Source organism: Solanum stenotomum, chromosome 6 (genome assembly GCF_019186545.1).
Source record: "Solanum stenotomum isolate F172 chromosome 6, ASM1918654v1, whole genome shotgun sequence".
NCBI classification, from domain to species: Eukaryota; Viridiplantae; Streptophyta; class Magnoliopsida; order Solanales; family Solanaceae; genus Solanum; species Solanum stenotomum.
The window spans coordinates 15062255-15086167 of NC_064287.1; the positions used below are offsets into that span (position 1 = coordinate 15062255).

The 23913-nt window shown below is 35.9% G+C and overlaps 1 protein-coding gene across 1 annotated transcript; it reads right to left on the reverse strand.

Annotated features, from left to right (window-relative positions):
• Positions 1-9486: 9486 nt before the first annotated feature.
• On the reverse strand, positions 9487-10057 carry LOC125868509 (uncharacterized). The gene is made up of 2 exons (XM_049549137.1): positions 9840-10057; positions 9487-9661 (listed from the first exon to the last, which is right to left on the reverse strand). Exons 1-2 carry the CDS (start codon positions 10055-10057, stop codon positions 9487-9489), a joined length of 393 nt encoding a protein of 130 aa, XP_049405094.1.
• Between the last annotated feature and the right edge of the window lie 13856 nt (positions 10058-23913).

The following is a 23913-nucleotide window of genomic DNA, read 5'->3' on the forward strand; positions in this document are numbered from 1 at the left end:
GTCAAAGACTTAGATTATACCAGTGACAACATCTGTCGAATCCTCTTGTTCTTGGCGACTATTGATAGCATACAAGCGGTATGTTGCTCTGCCAGTCTGGTGAAGCAACTGAAGAAGACTGGGCTTTATTACCCTATTTACCATTACTCTGCCTGTTCTCACAACACTCCCTCCTAAAATGACCGTTCTGACCACACTTGAAACAATCAGTGGAGCCATCACGACACATCCATGAGTGGTTCCTAACACACTTAGTATATGCATGAGGCTTACTACCCCTTTGTGTAATACTGCCATGAGAATATGTAGGTTTAGCTCTGAAACTCTAGGAATTCTGAATATTGTACTCACCTTTGTTCTTAGGTGCAGGTGCACTAGCGGAAGATGGTGCAGGTGCACTAGCAGAAGATGGTGCAGCTCCCTTCTGTTTCTTTTGGAAGGAAGACCGGTTTGCACTACTCTTTTGCTGCCTAAACACGTTCACTGATCTCTTAGCCCTCTTATTCTTAAACTTTTCTCAATCCCTCAGCTTATCCTCCTCAAATTGTGGTACATGGATCATATGCCTTGCTAGGTCCATATCTCCTATCAGCACAGCGGCCTTGCCTTCCTTACTTGACTGGCGAGACAACCCATCAACAAATAAACTCATCCTTCTCCTCATGTCAGCAACCATCTGCGAAGCATAGCGAGAAAGTTGTGTGAACTTCAGACTGTACTCATGAGCCCTCATAGACTCTTGATTAAGGGTGAGAAACTCTCTTATCTTTGCCTCTTGCAACTCACGGGGAAAGAAACGCTCCATGACAACACTTCTCAAACACTGCCCAACTCACTATTGGCGCATCCTCAGCCCTATTCTTTTTCCATTGGTCGAACCAGATTCTAGCGACACCCTTTATTTGGTATGCAGCTAGTTCCACCCTCTCTGCATCAGCAACATGCATCACATCAAATACCCTTTTCATCTCCTCAATGAAGTTCTATGGATCCTCAGTGACACTTGAACCTTTGAAGCTTGGTGGGTTCATCCTTAAAAGCTCACGGATCCTTGAAGTGTCAGTCTCTCCTTGTCGGGCTCCTCTTTGTTGCCCAACCTGGTTATTCACATCTTGACTCTGCATCCTAATTGCTTCTCTGAACTCAACATTAGTGACTTACACTTGAGGTTCCACTTCAGGTGCATTTGGTAACTCTTGTTACTCAACATTTCTCCTAGCTCTACAACCTCTAACTGCTCTTCGCGGTGGCATGATTAATCTGAAAACACGCGAAAGCATGAATTAGAAGGAAATTTTTAGAGATCAACTCTAACGCACTAAAAGAGTGTGAAAGAAGTGAGAAATTTTCCTAAATGTTGCAGCCTCCTAATTATAGATGAGGCCCGCTTCACACCGATAACTAGGACTCTACAGACACAGCTTCATAGACTCCCTAGGACTATTGAACTCTATGCTCTAATACCAAGTTTGTCACACCCCGAGCCTACACGCTGGACGTGGCTGGCACTCGAAAACCTTTGTTGGCCTCAAGCGAACTCTTATCCTGGTTTACTAACTCAGCGGAAGACCTAACTCATTAGATACACATTTATGAAGTAACTAGAACGTTATAAAGGAACATTCATCTGGCCATTAAGGCAAACTCAAGTCTTTAACATATGAAATGAAAAGTAAAGACAACTGAATTAACTAACTAACTGTTTGTCTGTCTATGATGCCTCTAAACAACTAAGATGGATGTCGAAACAGGCACACGACATTCTAATGAACTAATACTAAAACTAAAAATAATGAAAAGGAGTCCTCTGGAATGCAATGAGGCTCACTAACAAACTCGAAACTGCTCACTGGATAAATGATGCACCGGATGCCGATCCTAGTTACCTGTGTCTGCATCATAATAAGATTCAGGACAACTGGCATCAGTACATTGAATGTTTGAGTAAGCGAGATGAAATGCTAAACACAACTTAAGCTTGAAAAGAAACTGAAGAACTTACCTAGCTCAACTCAACTCAACTTAACTGAACTCATTTCAATAAAAAGCTGTTTTAAAACAAGTGTAATATAACGAAAAGTTGTTGAAAACATGATGTCAACTCTGGGTGTATGCAAAGATACACTAAAATTCTAAAATGTATGTAAAAATACAAACAACTGTGTATATAAGAATACAAATAACTTCTGTGGGAGTTTCTCTAATCGGCAACCATCATTTAAGAGCTATAGTGATGATACAACGATCTTCCTCACGTTGCCAGCGCATCCTATACCTTGCCACATGTATACGACCTGAACTACTTAGTGGATCCACTAGTCTATGAGAAAAAGATTCATCTAAAAAGTATGACCCTTTTCTACCCATGATGGCTACATGGTTTATGGGGGCTGTGGGTTCTCTGAACGCTCACCCATAGCGGTGCTCAATACTACTCCCAAAATATGATACTAGCTATTTATGTTTAAAAATATACTTCTTTTGTGATTTGAGATTAGTGCTCAAAATCATAGAAAGGCTATCTTTGAAATCAAATTTTCCCTCTCGTTTCATTTAGAAAATGACTACCCTTTTCTGAAAACTATCTCGAAAGCGCTTTGGAAATCGAGGTTTCCTTTCTTATTTAAATGTGAAAATATTTTAAACCCTTTAGGAATACATAGTCCCCATATACTTTTGAAGAAATAGATTTCAAACTTTACTCTTGACTCAACTTGAACTTTAAGTCTTAAAAAAAAGTTAAAACATTAATAAAAGGCTTTTTAAAAGTGTGAACGACTTCCCTTAACTTGACTCTTGACTTTGATCTTAACTGCTCTTGACTTGACTCTTAACTGGTCTTGAATTGAATTATGGATTCAAGGATTGTGATTTGTGATTGGAAAGATCTCATGATGTTTAGGAATGATTTTAGATAGCTAAACATGAGAAAAGACCGAAAATCAATATTTGAGGGTGGGTCCGCGATGCGGAGAAGCTTTTAAAATTTAGTTTCGAAAATGACTTTTGAGACAGAAGACTCCATGACGGCTTCATGATGCGAAATAAAAATTCCCAATTCTGGGAACCAGATCCGCGACGCGCCACCACTGCTAGATTTCGTTCGACGAAATTTCTTCTTCATTTTCCAGCCCCAATTCACCCTAACTCGATTCTTTTTCATAAATTACTTTTAGATACAGATACCCAACAAATGTACCTAAGAACCTAACCCAAAACAAGTAACGATTTCAGAAACTTTCCAACTCAGTCAAATTCAAGAACAATAAATGAATTCAAGCATAGGTATCTAGATCATCAATATTCAAACTCCTTTATGGCGAATCCAACTAAAATAAATATGCTTGGCACGTGGGAGAACGATCCCAACCTTATGGAGGCCTCAAATAGCTGGTAGGAATAAACCCTTGGCGAAAATCCCAACTATCTTGATCGATCTTGATGAATCTTGCCCTTTCCCCTTCTTCTTTTCTCTTCTCCTTAGCCCTAGCGTGAAATTCCAAATTCTAAAATTGACTAAAATCTTATTTGACCCATATTAGGCTCCTAAAAACAGATTAAAATAATAAGGCCATGAAAAGACTAAAATACCCTCTGAAAATCCGGATTGGTCATTTCCTTAATCAAACATCCCTACTTCCGAAGGGAATAACTTACTCATACGAACGCGGAATCGCACAAACTTGGAGGCGTTGGAAAGATCACTCCAAGAGATTATCTGATCCAAAGCAGTATATACTATATGTTATGTTACCAAGATGTGACTTCTTAGACTAATTCCAAACAAAAACTCCTTATGAGCTACTGAACAATCAAAATCCAAAATTGATTTATATTAAGGCTTTTGGTTGAAAATGTTATGTTCTTAACAATAGAAAAGACGATCTTCAAAAGTTTGATCCCAAGAGTGATGAAGCGATGTTAGTGGGATATTCATTCTCTAGTAAGGTGTATACAGTGTATAACAAAAAAGACACTATGAATTGAAGAAAGTATCCATGTTATCTTAGATGAATCGGGAAAGATCCGAAGAACAAAAATGATTCTGAGATGGAAGAGCTCCTTCAGATTCAGAGGGACAGTCTCAATGAAGAAAATGTAGGTGAAAATTCAAATAAAAAAGCTAATGATTATGAAGAAGTTAATGGAGATGATGAACCTGAAGAAGGACATGGTCTACAAGATAATACTGAGAAAAATGATACATCTCAGTCTGAGACTACATATTCTGAAAGTGAAGAATATGTAGAAGCAGATCAAACTCAGCAGTTGATGAGAAACCCATGACGGAAGCACAAGTCATCCCATACACATGGACGTGGCTCGCACACGATGACCATTGCTGGCCTCAAGCAAACCCTTAGCCTGGCTTACTAACTCAGCGGAAGACTTGACTTATCACATACACATTTATAAAGTAACTAGAATGTTATAAAGGAACATTCAACTGGCCATTAAGGCAAACTCAAGTCTTTAACATATGAAATGAAAAGTAAAGACAACGGAATTAACTAATTGACTGTCTGTCTGTCTATGAAGCCTCTAAACAATTTAGATGGATGTCGGGACAGGCCCACGAGATCCTAATGAACTAATACTAAAACTGAAGCAATGAAAAGGAGTCCTCTGGAATGCAAAGAGCCACACCAACCGACTCTGAACTGCTCACTGGATAAACGATGCGCCGGATGTCGATCCTAATAACCTATGTCTATTTCATAATAAGATGCAGGCCAACTAGCATCAGTACATTGAATGTACGAGTATGCGAGTTGGAATGCTTAACACAACTTAAGCTTGAAAAGAAACTGAAGAACTTACCTGGCTCTACTCAACTAAACATAAATAAACTCATTTCAATAAAAGCAGTTTTTAAACAAGTGCAATATAAAGAAAAGTTGTTTAAAACATGATGTCAACTCTGGGCGTATGCAAAGGTACACTAAAACTTTGAAATGTATGTAAAAATACAAACAACTTTGTATATAAGAATACAAATAACTTCTGTGGGAGTTTCTCTAACCAACAACCATCACTTAAGAGCTATAGTGATGATACAACGATCTTCCTCACGATGCCAGCGCATCCTATACCTTGCCATATGTATAAGATCTGAACTACTAAATGGATCTATTAGTCTCTGTGAAAAAGGATTCATCTAAAAAGTATGACCATTTTCTACCCATGATGGCTACATGGTTTATGGGGGCTGTGGGTTCTCTGAAAACTCCTCCATATCGGTGCTCAATACTACTCCCAAAATATGATACTAGCTCTTTATGTTTAAAAACATACCTCTTCTGTGATTTGAGATTAGTGGTAAAAAACATAGCTCAAAAGTTATCTTTGAAATCAAAGTTTCCCCTCCTGCTTGATTTAGAAAGCTATTTCTCTTTTCTGAAAACTAGCTCGAAAGCCCTTTGGAAATGGAGGTTTCCTTTCTTGTTTAAATGTGAAAACATTTTAAACCCTTTGGGAATACATAGTCCCCATATACTATTGAAGAAATGGACTTCAAACTTTACTCTTTATTCAACTTGAACTTTAAGTCTTAAAAAAAAGTTAGAGCATTTATAAAAGACTTTTGTAAACTTTGAAGGACTTCCCTTAACTTGACTCTTGACTTTGATCTTAACTGCTCTTGACTTGACTCTTAACTGGTCCTTGAATAGAATTATGGATTCAAGGATTGTGATTTGTGATTAGAAAGATCTCATGATGTTTAGAAATGATTTTAGATAGCTAAACGTGAGAAAAGACGAAAAATCAATATTTGAGGGTGGGTCTGCGACGCGGAGAAGCTTTTAAAATTTAGTCTTGAAAATGACTTTTGAGGTAGAAGACTTCGTGATGCGAAATGAAAATTCCCAATTCTGGGAACCAGCTCCGCGACGCGCCACCACTGCTAGATTTCAGTTGACGAAATTGCTTCTTCATTTTCTACCCCAATTCACCTAAACTCGGTTCTTTTTCTTAAATTACTTTTAGATACAGATATCTAACAAATTTATCTAAGAACCTAACTCGAAACGACTCTATAATATGACATAACGATTTTAGAAACTTCCTAACTCAGTCAAATTCAAGAACAATATACAAATTCAAGCATAGGTATCAAGATCATCAATATTCAAACTCATATAGGATGAACCCAACTGAAATAACTATGCTTGGCACGTGGGAGAACGATCCCAACGTCATGGAAGCCTCACATACCCGGTAGGAATAAACCCTTGGCAAAAATCCCAACTATCTTGATCGATGTTGATGAATCTTGTCCTTTCTCCTTCTTCTTTTCTATTCACCTTAGCCCTACAATGAAATTCCAAATTCTAAAACTGACTAAAATCTGATTTGACCCATATTAAACTCCTAAAAATGGATTAAAATAATAGGGCCACGAAAACACTAAAATACCCATTAAATATCCGGATTGGACATTTTCTTAATCCAACAACCCTACTTCCAAAGGGCATAACATACTCATACGAACTCGAAATCACGCAAATTTGGCGTCGTTGGAAATATCATTCCAAAAGATGGAATGATCTTTTCAAACATATCTGGATCTACACCTAACTCATCCTGAGGTATGAGTTATGGTTGTTTGAAGTTGCCAAAAACTAACCTTTCCTAACTTAAGCAATTTTCCAGATTTTTCATTCTTTCCAAAAATGACTACTTCCAGTTCTTAGCCTCTTCCTAGATATTTCAATTTGCGAGATTTTACAATATCTCCCCCTTGGGAACGTTCGTCCTCGAATGAGATTACTCTTACTAGGCTAAAGTGGAAACATCAAGTTCAAACACCCAACAAGCAAATCCAAACAAACAACATGTTCACTCATAATTTAAAGAGTGCTAAGAAGAGAATTAGTACCTTGGTCTGCATTTTCTCCGTACTCAAAGAGATGTGGATATCTTTGTTTCATATCTTCCTCAGCTTCCCAAGTAGTTTCCTCAAAAAATTGGTTCATCCAAAGAACTTTGACTGATGTTACCTCTTTTGTTCTCAACTTGCGAACTTGGCAATCTAGAATCTGAACATGAATCTTCTCATAAGACAAACTATCCTTGATACGAATATCTTCGGATGGTATGATAAGTGAGGTATCTCCCATGCACTCCTCCAACATGGAGACATGGAATACCGGATGAACCGTTGTTAACTCTTCTGGTAACTCCAATTAATAAGCTACCTTGCCAATCCTTTTGGAAATTCTATAAAGACCAACATACTAGGGGCTAAGTTTCCCCTTCTTACCCAAACCTCATAACACCCTTCATGGGTGAAACTTTCAAGTACACCCAGTCACACAATCCACCTTAATACCTCAAAAACACTATCTCCCCTTGTTCAAAAGCCATCATTTTTTGCTTATGAACACTTGCATTTAATTCAAGCAATAAAGGATCTTGGTCGTGCTTTCCTTTTACTTATGACACTAACGATGATTCAGTCCCATTCATCACCACCACTCCTCCTTCTGTGGAATCCATAAGTTTAACTCTTAAGCGTGCAAGTGTATGCATATCTTTTGCTAACTCTCTTTTTTACTCCTCAACATGGACAGTACTACCCATAGACAACCTGCTTAAAGCCTAAGCAACAACATTTGCCTGACCTGGGTGGTAAAGAATATTTATGTCATAATCTTTGAGTAATTCTAACCACCTCCTATGTCTGAGATTGAGCTCCTTCTGAGTGAACACATACTGAAGGCTCTTGTGATCGGTGAACACATCCACATGAACAACATAAAGATAATGGCGCCATATTTTCAAAGCAAATACTACAGCAGCCAATTCTAAGTCATGGGTTGGGTAGTTCTTCTCATGAACTTTCACCTGTCTAGAGGCATAAGCTATAACTTTGCCATTCTGCATTAACACACAACCCAATCCAACTCTAGATACATCACAATACACCACAAAACCTTGTGTACCTTCTGGTAAGGTCAATACTGGGGTAGTACCTAACCTATTTTTCAATTCCTGAAAAGCTTTTCTCATAAGCTTCAGACCATCGAAACTTAACTATTTTCTGAGTCAATTTGGTCAAAGGGGACGAAATATATGAGAACCCCTCTACGAACCTTCTATAAAATCCAGCCAAACACAAGAAACTCCTAATATCAGTTGGAGATGTGGGTCTAGGCCAACTCTGCACTGCCTCTATCTTTTGGGTATCAACTCTAATTCTATCACCGGAAACAATGTGGCCCAAGAATGCCACAGACTCAAGACAAAACTAACACTTAGAAAACTTGGCATACAACTTCCTAACTTTCAAAGTCTGAAGAACTATTCTGATATGGCTAGCATGATTTTCTTCATTCCTTGAATAGTAATGTATGTCATCAATGAAGACTATAACAAACATAGCTAAATATGGTTTGAAGACTATTCATGAGGTCCATGAACGATGCTGGTGTATTAGTTAAACCAAACGACATGACCAGAAACTCATAATGATCTTAACGGGTCCTAAATGTTGTCTTTGAAATATCATATTCCCTTACTTTCAATTGATGGTAGCCAGATCTGAGGTCTATTTTCAAAAATCAACAAGCACTCTGAAGTTGATAAAAAAGATCATCGATTATCGGAAGAGGATACTTCTTCTTGATAGTAACCTTATTCAATTGGCGGTAATCGATACACATCCTAAGGGAACCATCTTTCTTTCTCACAAACAAGACCAGAGTGCCCCAAGGTGAGACACCTGGCCGTAAAAAGACTTTAACTAATAGATCCTTCAAATGCTCTTTAAGCTTTTTCAATTCTGCTGGTGCCATTCTATATGGTGGAATAGATAGAGGATGAGTATCTGGAAGAAGGTCTATCCCTAAGTCTATCTCTCTCTTAGGAGGGACTCCGGGAAAATCATCTGGAAAGACTTCTGGAGACTCTCTTACTACTGAAACTGACTGAATAGGAGGTATCTCAACACTAGAGTCATTAACTCGGACTAAGTGATAGACACACCCCTTAGAATCTAACTTCTTTGCCTTAAGGTATGAAATAAAACGACCTTTAGGCACTGCTGAACTGCTTTCCACTCTAAGACTGGCTCATTTGGAAACTGAATCTTGATAACTCAAGTTCTACAATCAATTGAATATAATTGGTATGAAGCCAGTCCATACCAAGAATGACATCAAAATCTACCATGCCTAACTCAACTAGATCGTCCATGGTACTCTTGTGATTGACGGAAATGAGACAATCACGATAGACTGTCTCTGCTAGAATAGACTCACCAACAGGTGTAGAAACACTGAATGGTTCACTAAGTTGTTTAGGAATAACATCAAAATTCATAGCAACATGAGGAGTTGCAAAAGGTAAACTCGCTCCTAGGTCTAGCAAAGCATAAACAGTAAAGTCAAACACTTGGATCATACCAGTGACAACATCTGGTGAATCTTCTTGCTCTTGGCGACTATTGATAGCATACAAGTGGTATGTTCCACCACCAGTACCTTAAGTAGCTCCTCTAGGTGCAACTCTGTCTGGTGAAGCAACTGAAGAAGACTGGGCTTTATTACCCTCTTTACCATTACTCTGCCTGTTCTCAGAACACTCCCTCCTAAAATAACCATTCTGACCACACTTGAAACAATCAGTGAAGCCATCACGATACATCCATGAGTGGTTCCTACCACAGTTAGTACATGCATGAGGCTTACTACCGTTTGTGCAATACTGCCTTGAGAATAGGCAGGTTTAGCTCTGAAACTCTAAGAATTCTGACTATTGTACTCACATTTGTTCTTAGGTGCAGGTGCACTACAGATGATGTGGCAGGTCCCTTCTGTTTCTATTGGAAGGAAGACCGGTTTGCACTACTCTTTTGCTGCCTAAAAACGTTCACTGATGTCTTAGCCCTCTTATTCTTAAACTTTTTTCTATCCTTCATCTTATCCTCCTCAACTTGTTGTACATGGATCCTAAGCCTTGCTAGGTCCATATCTCCTATCAGCATAGCTGCCTTGCCTTCCTTGCTTGACTGACGAGATAACCCAGCAACAAATAAACTCATTCTACTCCTCATGTTAGCAACCATCTCCGGAGCATAGCGGGAATGTTGTGTGAACTTCAGACTGTACTCATGAGCACTCATAGACTCTAGATTAAGGGTGAGACTCTCTTTTCTTTGCCTCTCGCAACTCACGGGGAAAGACACGCCCCATGAGAGCACTCTCAAACACAGCCCAAATCACTATTGGCGCATCCTCAACCCTATTCTTTTTCCATTGGTCGAACCAGATTGTAGCGACACCCTTTATTTGGTATGCTGCTAGTTCCACCCTCTCTGCATCAGCAACATACATCACATCAAATACCCTTTTCAGCTCCTCAATGAAGTTCTCCGGATCCTCAGTAACACTTCAACCTGTGAAGCTTGGTGGGTTCATCCTTAAAAGCTCACGGATCCTTGAAGTGTCAGCCTCTCCTTGTCGGGCTCCTCTTTGTTGCCTAACCTGGTTAGTTACAGCTTGACTCTGCATCCTAATTGTTTCTCTTAGCTCAACATTAGTGACTTCATTTTGAGGTTGCACTTCAGGTGCTTTGGTAACTCTTGTTCCTCAACATTTCTCTTAACTGAAAGACCTCTGACTGCTCTGCGTGGCGGCATTATTATCTGAAAACACGCGTATGCATGAATTAGAAGGAACTTTTTAGTGATCAACTCTAACGCACGAAAAGAGTGTGAAAGAAGTGAGACATTTTCCTAAATGTGGCAGCCTCCTAATTATAGATGTGGCCCGCTTCACACCGATAACTAGTATTCTACAGACACAACTTTATAGACTCCCTAGGACTCTTGAACTCTGAGCTCTAATACCAAGTTTGTCACACCCCGAGCCTACATCCCCGACGTGGCTGGCACTCGAAAACCTTTATTGGCCTCAAGAGAACCCTTAGCCTGGCTTACTAACTCAGTGGAAGACTTAACTCATTACATACACATTTATGAAGTAAGTAGAATGTTATAAAGGAACATTCATCTGGCCATTAAGGGAAACTCAAGTCTTTAACATATGACATGAAAAGTAAAGACAACTGAATTAACTAACTAACTGTCTGTCTGTCTGTGATGCCTCTAAACAACTGAGATGGATGTCGGAACAGGCACACGACATCCTAATAAACTAATACTAAACTGGAAGCAATGAAAATGAGTCCTTTAGAATGCAAAGAGGCTCACCAACAGATTCTGAACTGCTCACTAGATAAACGATGCACCGGATGACGATCCTAGTTACCTGTTTCTGCATCATAATAAGATGCAGGCCAACTGGCATCAGTACATTAAATGTACGAGTATGCGAGTTGAAATGCTAAACACAACCTAAGATTGAAAAGAAACTGAAAAACTTACCTGGCTCAACTCAACTCAACATAACTGAACTCATTTCAATATAAAGCAGTTTTAAAACAAGTGTAATATAATGAAAAGCTGTTCAAAACAAGATGTCAACTCTGGGTGTATGCAAAGATACACTAAAAGTCTGATATGCATGTAAAAATACAAACAACTGTGTATATAGGAATACAAATAACTTCTGTGGGAGTTTCTCTAACCAGCAACCATCACTTAAGAGCTATAGTGATGATACAACGATCTTCCTCATGTTGCCAGCGCATGCTATACCTTGCTACATGTATAAGACTTGAACTACTAAGTGGACCCACTAGTCTATGCGGAAAAGATTCATCTAAAAAGTATGACCATTTACTACCCATGATGGCTACATGGTTTATGGGGGCTGTGGGTTCTTTGAATGCTCCCCTATATCGATGCTCAATACTACTCCCAAAATATGATACTAGCTCATTCTATTTAAAGATATACTTCTTCTATGATTTGAGATTAGTGCTCAAAATCATAGCTCAAAGTCTATCTTTGAAATCAAAGTTCCACTCTTGCTTCATTTAGAAAATGATTTCTCTTTTCTGAAAACTAGCTCGAAAGCCCTTTGGAAATCGAGGTTTCCTTTCTTGTTTAAATGTGAAAACATTTTAAACCCTTTGGGAATACATAGTACCCATATACTTTTGAAGAAACGGACTTCAAAATTTTCTTTTTACTCAACTTGAACTTTAAGTCTTAAAACAAAGTTAGAACATTTATAAAAGACTTTTGAAAACTTTGAACGACTTCCCTTAACTTGACTCTTGACTTTGATCTTAACTACTCTTGACTTGACTCTTAACTGGTGTTGAATTGAATTATGGATTCAAGGATTGTGATTTGTGATTGGAAAGATCTCATGATTTTTAGGAATGATTTTAGATAGCTAAACATGAGAAAAGACCGAAAATCAATATTTAAGGGTGGGTCCGCGATGCAGAGAAGCTTTTCAAATTTAGTTTCAAAATTGACTTTTGAGGCAGAAGACTCTGTGACAGCTTCACGACGCGAAACGAATATTCCCAATTCTGGGAACCAGATCCACGACATGCCACCACTGTTAGATTTCGTTCGACGAAATTTCTTCTTCATTTTCCAGCCCCAATTCACCCAAACTCGTTTCCTTTTCTTAAATTACTTTTAGATATAGATACCCAACAAATGTACCTAACTCAGTCAAATTCAAGAACAATATATGAATTCAAGCATAGGTATCCAAATCATCAATATTCAAACTCCTTTAGGACGAATCCAACTTAAATAAATATGCTTGGCATGTCGGAGAACTATCCCAACCTTATGGAAGCCTCACATACCTGGTAGGAATAAACCCTTGGCGAAAATCCCAACTATCTTGATCGATCTTGATGAATCTTTCCCTTTCTCCTTCTTATTTTCTCTTCTCCTTAGCCCTAGCGTGAAATTCCAAATTCTAAAACTGACTAAAATCTGATTTGACCCATATTAAACTCCTAAAAATAGATTAAAACAATAGGGCCTTGAAAAGACTAAAATACCCTTTAAAAATCCGAATTGGACATTTTCTTAATGCAACAACCATACTTCCAAAGGAAATAACTTACTCATACGAACTCGGAATCGCACAAACTTGGAGGCATTGGAAAGATCATTCCAAGAGATTTTCTGATCCAAAGCAGTAAATACTACATGTTATGTTACCAAGAGGTGTCTGCTTAGATTAATTCTAAACAGAAATCCTTATGAGCTACTGAACAATCAAAATCCAAAATTGATTTATCTTAAGGCATTTGATTGAAAATGTTTTGTTCTTAATAGTAGAAAAGACGATCTTGAAAAGTTTGATCCCAAGAATGATGAAGCGACGTTAGTGGGATATTCATTCTCTAGCAAAGTGTATAGAGTGTAAACAAAAAAGACACTATGCATTGAAGAAAGTGTCCATGTTATCTTTGATGAATCGGGAGGAACTGAAGATCCGAAGAACAAAAATGATTCTGAGATGGAAGAGCTCCTTCAGATTCAGAGTGACAGTCTCAATGAAGAAATTGTTGGTGAAAATTTAAATAAAAAAGCTAATGATTATGAAGAAGTTGTTGGAGATGATGAACGTGAAGAGGGACATGGTCTACAAGTCAATACTGAGAAAAATGATACATCTCGGTCTGAGACTACATATTCTGAAAGTGAAGAATATGTAAAAGTAGATCAAACTCAGCAGTTGATGAGAAACCCATGACGGAAGCACAAGTCATCCCATCCACTAGATAATCTCATCTCTTCTTTTGATTCTGAAATGCATACTAGATCCAAAACAATAAATCTAGTTGCATTCTAAACATTCATATCAACCATTGAGTACAAGAACATTAGGGAAGACTTGAAGAATGATAATTGGGTGAATTCTATGCAAGAAGAACTGCACCAGTTTGAACAAAGCAAGGTATGGTATTTGGTTCCCCAACCATATGATAGAACAATGATAGAGACCAAGTAGGAATACAAAAACAATTTTGATGAATATAGTGTAATTATAAGGAACAAATCGAGACTGGTGATTAGAGATATAACAAAGAGAAATGCATTGACTATGATGAGACCTTTGCCTCTATGGCAATGATGGATGCCATAAGGATGCTTATTGTGAAATTTGTGGCAGTACACAAACTTAACTAATAGTTTCAAAAGAACTAATTTGTTACTATCCAGAAATGAAAATAGTTCATAATATTGAGGTTGTAGTAAGTCTCAAAATAAACTTTTTAAGTTTTGAAGGAATTGAAAAAATATATTATATTGAGACTATAATATAATATATTTTAAACCTTTTAAGTTTAGGTCCCTTGATTTTGTGACATTGTTATCAGTTAATTTAATTTTTTTTAACTTTGCCATCTTAATCAACTTTATAAAACTCTCACTTATCATGAAAATAAATGGCCTGTTGGAAAGCCTCAATACATTCATGTGACCTAAAAAAGATTTGAGTAGTGTTTTATCTACTATCCAATACTATTCTCTAATGACCTATTTTTAGCAGTGTACCCGAAATAATCTGGCTATAAACATTTTTATTTTTCAACCACATATTTCCAGATAAATGTTCATAGATATTACTAAAGATTTATAAGTTTTATACAAACTAATCATATGTGTCAAGATAATTAAGCATAATATCTAAACTAAAGAAGGAAAGCTTGAGAAGAATGTTTTTGTTTATTTACGTGGCAAATTATTAATAAATAAAAAAGTTTGGAGGCTATAGGATACGTCTATTGTCAGGTGCGAATACTAACTACTTAAAGAGTTATCAGTTCTATCACATGCTCGTATAATTAATAAGATTTGATGTTGCATTCATATTTGAAAAACCAACTATCTTGTTACTATGGACGAATGGGTTAAGCATTATTTATAAGGAAGCTTTTAGTGGTGGATCTTTGGTACAATATTGATGTGTTTAGGTTGTGAAGTGTATCTCGAGGATTCTAAATGAGGACCTGTGATTTCATCTTAAGGTCCAAGGGAATGGATAGATACTAGAATGACAAGCTTATGAGTAAAAGAAGTCTCAAAGAGTATACTTGTGTGAAGGTAATTGGACATTTTAGTAAAAAGTGCATATAAAAGTGGGTTAGTCCTTTGAATTTGATTGGTATAACTGGGTTTAAGGTGTCATATTGATGAAAAGGTTGACTTCGTGGTGATGACAAGAGCTAACTAAGGATGATGGTAATAAGAGTTCGTGATGGATTGTGATTGAGATGCAACTATATAATAAGGATTGTTGGTTAAACGATTTTTTTGTATTGTAAGGAAAACTAATGAGTACCAAAGGTTGTGGTTTGCTACTATTTGGTGAGTAACGTTGTTGCATAGAAAGTTATAGGAGGAGAGAGCAATGATAATTACTCTAATTGTAATTGACAATAATGTATCTTTAGAGAGTTGAGAATTGGGTTCAGAGACACGTGATTTCATTCGTTTTGCTCTGGTCACGGTAATAGTGTCATGGGTTAATCAGATTGGTTAGAGCGATTGGATAAGATTTGAGAAAGAAGTCTATAGGCGTTCGATTTGAGTGTGGTAATAAGTGCTCTGTGTTTTTGAATTTGATAGCTGGCACAGTTGGAATCAGAATTCAAGTTTTTCATTACAAGCCTACGTTCATGGTAGTGTGGTTTGCCAAGGTATGAATTAGTAAGGTAAGAATTGATTGATCGCATCGAGTATTGAACATTTGGAAGAATATGCAATGTTTGGGTCGTAGAGTTTGTTACTTTTGATTGTTAAAGAGCCTAAGAAAGTACTTCTCTTAAAGTTTTGGTTTAAAGTATAAGGTAAAATATCATAGGTGGTTGGTCAAAAGATAAGATTCGTAAGCAAGTCAGCGAAAGGAAAAAAAGTTTGGTGTATTGAAAAGTTCAAGGTATTTAAAATTTGTGTGATAGAAAGAATTTAAGAGATATGGAGGAATAAGGCCTCTCATATAGACTCTTGGTTCGGAGTTGAAGGATTTAAGAATTTTCATATATAAGTTCTAATATGACTATGGGTGTGAATTGGTTCGGTATAGACTTACTAGGATTTTATCATCAACTTTTATAAAGATGGAGTTTTGGTTTGGGTTGCAAGCAATGATGTGTGGAAGATTCTATGTGATTATGTCGAGCTAGATTGTTCAAAATATGATAGGTAACTTATGGATGTTAAACGGCGTGGACCTACAATTTTACATGGTTAATGAGGATTTTGAGGGGATTGAAACTACTTTGTTGATGGGAAGATATAGACTGTTATAATGTGTTACATAGGAGCAGAATTATTCGAGTGACCAAGGATTTCTTTAAGTTTTAGCATGAGGTACATGATGGTGTGAATGGTAGTTGAAAAATTGTATGTGAAAGTTCGCGTGAAGTTGACATTGGATGTGATTCAATTATTGTATCGTGATGCAAAAGTACTTTTAGATTTGGAATTAGTATTATCAGTCTTGGGTGTGACCCGTATTTGGAATTAGTATTATTAGTATTATCCATATAAATTTGAGCACAATTGAATATACATATTTCATAAGCATCCATGTTTCATTACACTTTCAAAAGACTTTAGTGAATATTAATGCTATAATTTCTTCTAATATTATTTTTTTTATTGTAGATTTATCTTTCAATAATTTTGTCACTCTCACAAATAATTCTCATGGTAAGCAAATATATATATTATGTGTTTCTGATTTAAAGTTTATATGAAATTTTGGATATACATTTTTCATAATCATCCATTTTTCATTACATTTTTCAAAAAGACTTGAGTGAATATTAATGCTATAATTTCTTCTATTATTATTTTTTTTATTGCAAATTTATCCTTCAATACTTTTGCCACTCTTACAAATAATTCTCATGGTAAGCAAATATATATATATATATTCTTTAAAATATGTTTCTGATTTAAAGTTTATATGAAATTCTCTAATCGTCTACATTTTTTTAGATGCTAAGAGGTTTATTTCATCAAGTTCCTATAGTCAAACTTAAAGATTTTTAAAATATTAGATTTCTTTATTTTATAGTAATAGTCGAAACTTTATATTTTACAGTCAATTTTAATATTTTTTTGGACACTCCCTTTCCTAATTTTGTATTTGTGATTTTTTTTTCCTTTTTATTTGTAGTAAAATTTTGTTTATTTTTTTGTGTATTTAAGTTTATAACGTTCTCAATTTTTTGCAAATGAAAGGCTTTGAGCAATTGAGAATTCTATGTTTGAAAAATGTATAATTTTAAATGGAAAGAGATGAAGTATTTTTATTTTGTGTTATATTATTATTATTATTATTATTATTATTATTATTATTATTATTATTATTATATTTAGATAAAAGTCTAGATCTTTCATGGTAGATATAAAAGTAAAGCTATTTATCCGCCACAGGCACCATTCATACTTCCTAATAATACATGTATTACTTTCACGGCTTTCCAAAAATTTATTGAAAATGATGTGGCTACAATAAGTATTAACAAGATTAATAATCTTATTTCTCAAAACACCTATTTAGGTCTTTACGTGAAAGTTCTTGGAGAACATATTAGTTCTTTTGATCAAATATTGGATGATCTGACAATTCTAATTGGCCAGATTAAAAATGATTTAAAACCCTCTGAACAGGCTTCTTCGTCAAAACAACCTGATGTGCCTATTTAGAGACCTCCTGAGATTCAGGATTTTATCTTTAATAATATTACATGATCCATCTTTGTAAGACCGTTCAAGTACTTTGATGAGCAACGGTAAATAAGTGGTTATAAACCAAGGTACGAAGAACATAATATGATTATGCAAAGCACAAGTTTCATAAAACTCTTGAGAAATATTATGCAGATCCTCTGGGCTGTAGGTATCAAAAAACCAAGTTTTAAACTTGATCCATTTATCACTTGCAAATTCATTTTGAATATACTTTCGTGCCAGTGAACCTGGACTAAAATCGATTTGGTGTACATTCATCATTACGATTGAAATCCATTACGGATACAGAAGGAATATCCTTATCAGAAATATCAGATGATTTATCATTTGTTTGAACAATATTTAATCGAGGATTAATTTTAATTTTATTTTTATCAGCAAATATGACTGAAGATAAAGTATGCAAAGAAGCAGCACGATTTCGAGCTGGGCCATAACTAGGATCAATCGGTGAGATATGTTGGATGGAAAGTAATCTTCTATCAGAAGAGAAAGAATGTCTATTATAAGGAACACTTTTTCCATCAAACTAAATACAAATCTTTCCATCAGCATTTTGAATAATATGAGAATATTCAAAATTAGTGACAGCAACAGTCATTTGTTCTGGAGGTATAACAGAGTCTAAAGTCCAAGTAGTAGGAAAATTAATCTCTTCCCATTTTATAGGTCTTCTAGTAGTGACCTTAGACTTAGCGAAATTAGTTTCCACTAAAATAGTTTGATCAGATGTATCATATAATTTACATCTAGGATTCAAAGTAGCAAGTAATTTGAAATAGATTCTATAAGATAAACAAATTAATTCAGATCCAAGTGCATAATTATAACCATGCGTTTTAATATTCAAAGTTAAAGCATCTAATATATTAGAATCAGTCAAAGATAACTGCAAATTAGGCTGAGTATTAAAATAAACTGGACCATAGGCCACCGTAGATTCAATCGAATCCATCAAAGATTGTTTAAAATTCAAATTTCTCGCATCACGAAGAGCAACTAAAAATATCTCAGGTAACCCTTTAAGAGTTAGGGGTTTGAAAGCAATTTGAACCATGCCAATATGCAAGAACTTGTATTGATTTCTATAAACATCAATATCGCATTTATTCAATAAACGAATAGTCTGTTCAGACGAATTTAACGCTAGAGATTGCTCAGTAGTTTTTATCAACTGTTTATCAGAGATCTTATCAAACCAACCATAATCATAGATGGTTTTTATACCGATTTTCTAAATAGTCCATTTGTTTAACAAATCAAGGTTTTGAGGTATATCTACCTCTTCCAGTCGGGTACTTTTAGTACTAGTATCTCCTAGATCCATGATTAAGAGAATATATCTATGCCGAAATACTTCACATCAATCTCATATTTACCATGAAAGTTCCTAGGCTTTGATACCAATGAAACCAGGATCTCAAAAGACAGGCGATAGTCCGCGCGATCATCTTCAATCTAGCTTGTTAACATCCGAATTCAAGGAAGAAATCCGAATCGAAATAAATACAAATTTTTATATAGTTTAATAACTGTATGGAAGGATATAATTTTTTTACCAAAGCAAAGAGTCTGTTGAGATTCAAATACGTATTGTTAGTGAGCCCATGTGTATAGCAGTTCTAACCGGGTATAAGGTGCCCTTTTACTCCTTATCGGGCTGAGACCACGGCTGGCTAGATAGAATCACTAAGATAAAGCCACTAATTTGTTGTATTGAATCTGACTGTACCAACATCTCGGAACCAAGTCAAGAAACCATATATAAATTTATGCATATTTAGATAAAGTCAAGATCTTTCATGGTAGGTATAAAAGTGAAGTTAGTTATCCGACATAGATATAATTCTTTAGCCGGAAGTCAAGGCTTAGATCGGAGAGTTTAATAAAGTAAATAAAAGACAAGAAAGGAAGAATATTAGTACCTTAAAACTTTCTTTATTTAACAACTCCGGCAGTTTCCGGCAAACTCATAACTTATAATACAAGAGTAGAGAATAAGAGAGAGTGGTTTTAAAAAACCTGCTCCTTCTAAAACAAAACAAACTTATTTATAGAAACTAAAAAGCATCTAGGAATAGTAGTAGAGGGTCCCTTATTTGGGTCCTAGAAACAGTATATCTACCGTTGCTTCTGTTGATAATGCTTATCCGCTAAATCTTATCTTTAAGTTTTGAAAGGAAATCTTATGCTTTCTTCAGTGTGTCTTCTGAAACTGGCCTTTCTGATTCATATGACTGAGCCTCATGAGTATCATCACTTGTTTCACTGCGCATAGATGAATCTAATTTTGCGTAGTGCGTTATATTAAGAAGAAGATTTTTCTTGACTTCTTCCAAATAATTATTAATCATTTTATTTTGATCATCCTTATCTTGGTTAGAAATTCTTCTTGCCATATGTCTCACTATATTTCAGCACTTTTCAGGTTATAATACCAGCGAGAATGTTTATAACTTCTCCAAAATGATTATAAAACAAATCATTTTTATTGAAGATTGGGGTATTTTCTCGATGACAGAAAGGCACATCAGGTTGTTTTGACGAAGAAGCCTGTTCAGAGGGTTTTAAATCATTTTTAATCTGACCAATTAGAATTGTCAGATCATCCAATTTTTTATCAAGAAACCATATATAAATTTATGAATATTTAGATAAAGTCTAGATCTTTCGTGGTATATATAAAAGTGAAGTTAGTTATCCGACATAGATATAATTCTTTAGCCGGACATAGTCACGGCTTGACGCTTATTGAGAATAAATCTCGATATTTTGTTTGTAGGATGGAACCCCCTTGGGTAACTAAGGATCGAGGAAAGGGAAATAACCCAAGAGGAAGGGGAAGATACTCCTCAAGTTCATCAAGATCATCATACGGATCTTCATCCAACACTCCAATTATACAAAAAGAAGGAATGAGTTTATTTAATTTAAACTCAAGAGCTCAAGAGGCAGCTTCATCAGTACATCTGGAAGATATTTCGGAAAACAGTCCATTATATGCCCAATTACAGGCATATTTATCACAAAAGCAAAGTAATACTTTTTCCTCAATAGCTAAAGATGATGTTGATGATATCAAATCATATGAAAAGGTAGAAAAAAAAGAGATGATATTCCTTTTAGAAAACTCTGAGATACAGAGAAAAGAAGAAACTATGGAAAATATTTCAACTTTTTGATTATGACAAACAATGTGATGTTTCCCCTCACAACCAGTCCCCCCTATCACAATGACCAGGTCCCACATACAACTAATTGATCCCATAACTCAACATAATTTCCCTCCTTTTGATATCATAAAAAAAGAAGAGAAGTAAACCAGGAAGGAAGTATGCAGTTAAGATATATTCGTGGTTACTTAGGCAACAATAAGCATAAGTAGAAATGAATAGATATAAGGCATAATCATTCAATAAAAACAGATAATTAATTGTCAAAACATTGAACAAAGATTACAAGGAGAACAAGACAACAGCCAACTAAAAAAAAAAAAGAAAACAAAGAGGAGACTGAGGAATTTAAAAGGTAGGAGGCTTAAGAGCGAGAGATTGAAACTCATTCAGATAACATTTAGAAAAAACTCTTTTCACATCCACTTGATAAAGTTTGAAACAAGTGAAGGCTGCAAATGCAATAAGCATCCTTATGGCCTCCATCCTTGCCATAGAGGCAAAGATCTCATCATAGTCAATGCATTTCTCTTGGTTATATCTCTATACCATTAGTCTTGATTTGTTCCTTATAATTACACTATATTAATCAAAATTGTTTTTGTATACCTACTTGGTCTCTATGATTGTTCTATCATATGGTTGGGGAACCAAATACCATAGCTTGCTTTGTTCAAACTGGTGCAGTTCTTCTTGTATAGAATTCACCCAATTATTATTCTTCAAGTCTTCCCTAATGTTCTTGTACTCAATGGTTGATATGAATGTTTAGAATGCAACTAGATTTATTGTTTTGGATCTAGTATGCATTTCAGAATCCAAAGAAGAGATGAGATTATCTAGTGGATGGGATGACTTGTGCTTCCGTCATGGGTTTCTCATCAACTTTTGAGTTTGATCTGCTTCTACATATTCTTCACTTTCAGAATATGTAGTCTCAGACCGAGATGTATCATTTTTCTCAGTATTGTCTTGTAAACCATGTCCCTCTTCAGGTTCATCATCTCCATCAACTTCTTCATAATCATTAGCTTTTTTATTTGAATTTTCACCAACAATTTCTTCATTGAGACTGTCCCTCTGAATCTGAAGGAGCTCTTCCATCTCATAATCATTTTTGTTCTTCGGATCTTCAGTTCCTCCCGATTCATCAAAGATAAAATGGACACTTTCTTCAATGCATAGTGTCTTTTTTATTATACACTCTATACACCTTGCTAGAGAATGAATTTCCCACTAACATCGCTTCATCACTCTTGGGATCAAACTTTTCAAGATCGTGTTTTCTACTGTTAAGAACAAAACATTTTCAACCAAAAGCCTTAAGATAAATCAATTTTGGATTTTTATTGTTCAGTAGCTCATAAGGAGTTTTTGTTTAGAATTAATCTAAGCAAACACCTCTTGGTAACATAACATGTAGTATTTACTGCTTTGGATCAGAAATTCTCTTGAAGATCAAAATCTATCAACATGGTCCTAGTAATATCAACCAGGATTCTATTTTTCCTTTTCACCACACCATTTTTTGAGGTGCTCTAGGAGCTGAAAAGTTATGATGAATTTCATTTTTAGAACAAAAGCTTTCAACTTTAGCATTTTTAAATTTAGTGTCAATCTTGTAGTTTAGCTTCGTCTGAATCATCTTGGAAAATATCATCAATACATCACAGGTTTCATTATTGGACTTGAGAAACATAGTCGATGTGAATCTTGAAAAATCGTCTACAATAACATAGATGTATTTATTTCCACCTCTAGTTTGAATCTTTATGAGACCACAAAGATCCATATGGAGTAGTTCAAGAAGCCTGATAGTGCTTACGTATTTAATTTATTGGAAAGAGAGCCTGATTTTCTTTTTTTTGACGCATGTTTCACAAACTTTTTCATCTGCAAATTTTTTCTTTAGCAATCCACGGATCAGATCCTTTGACACAACTTTATTTAAGAGAAAAGCACTTAAAGCCTTTTGTACCACAAATCATCATTCTCACTTTGAGCACTGTGGCAAGTGAGATTGTCACTACAAGCAGTGTCAAGATTAGCTATATACATATTTTTGCAACATTTTGCAATCAAGATCACATATCAAGATATTAGATTTGTATCCACACACCTATCTTATAAGAACCTGACTTCATTGCCTTTATCACAAATCTATGATACATTAGAAGAATGTATTTTAATTCATTGACATTGTACACAAATTGAATGTTCTACAGACTTTCCAATTCTTCATACACTAAGAATGTAGCCCTTCTTTCCATTTCTAACCTCCACCTTGAAGTGACTTAAGTGACAGGAAGTTTTGAGTTTTTCCAATCATGTGTTTTGTGCATCCACTATCCATGAACCAACAGTGACTGCTACCTCATCTTCTCACCGGCATGAAAAATTACGCTAAGAGTTAACCCAGGCCAAGGATTCGCTTGGGGCCAATAATGGTTCTCGAGTGTCAGTCCCACCCAGGGGGTCGGCTCAGGGTGTGAAAAACTTGGTATTAGAGCACAAAGTTCAAGAATCCTAGGGTGTGTATGAAGCCATGTCTGTAGAGTATTAGTTAACAGTGTGAAGTGTCCCACATCTATAATTAGGAGGCTGCATCATTTTAGGAACTATATCACTTCTTTCATATTCATTTCGTGCGATAGAGTTTATCTCTAAAAAGTCTCTTTCTAACTCATGCTTGCGAGTGTCTTTCAGATAATGCCTCCACAAAGAGCTGTCTGAGGTCGTCCGGTTAGAAGGAATGTTGAGGAACAGGGGGTACCTAATGCACCAGAAGTGCAACCCCAAGGAGGGGTCACCAATGCTGAGTTTGGTGAGGCCATCTGGATATTGAGTCAAGTTGTGACCAATCAAGTTGAACAGATAGCGAATCGTCAGGAAGTGGCTAAGGATGAATTCTCTAAGCTTCACAAGTTCAAGTGTCACTGAGGACCCGAAAAACTTTGTTGAGGAGCTTCAGAAGGTTTTTGAGATTATGCAAGTTGCTGATGTTGAACGAGTAGAACTAGCTGCATATCAACTTAAGAGTGTTGCTAGGATATGGTTCGACCAATGGAAAAAGAATAGGGCTGA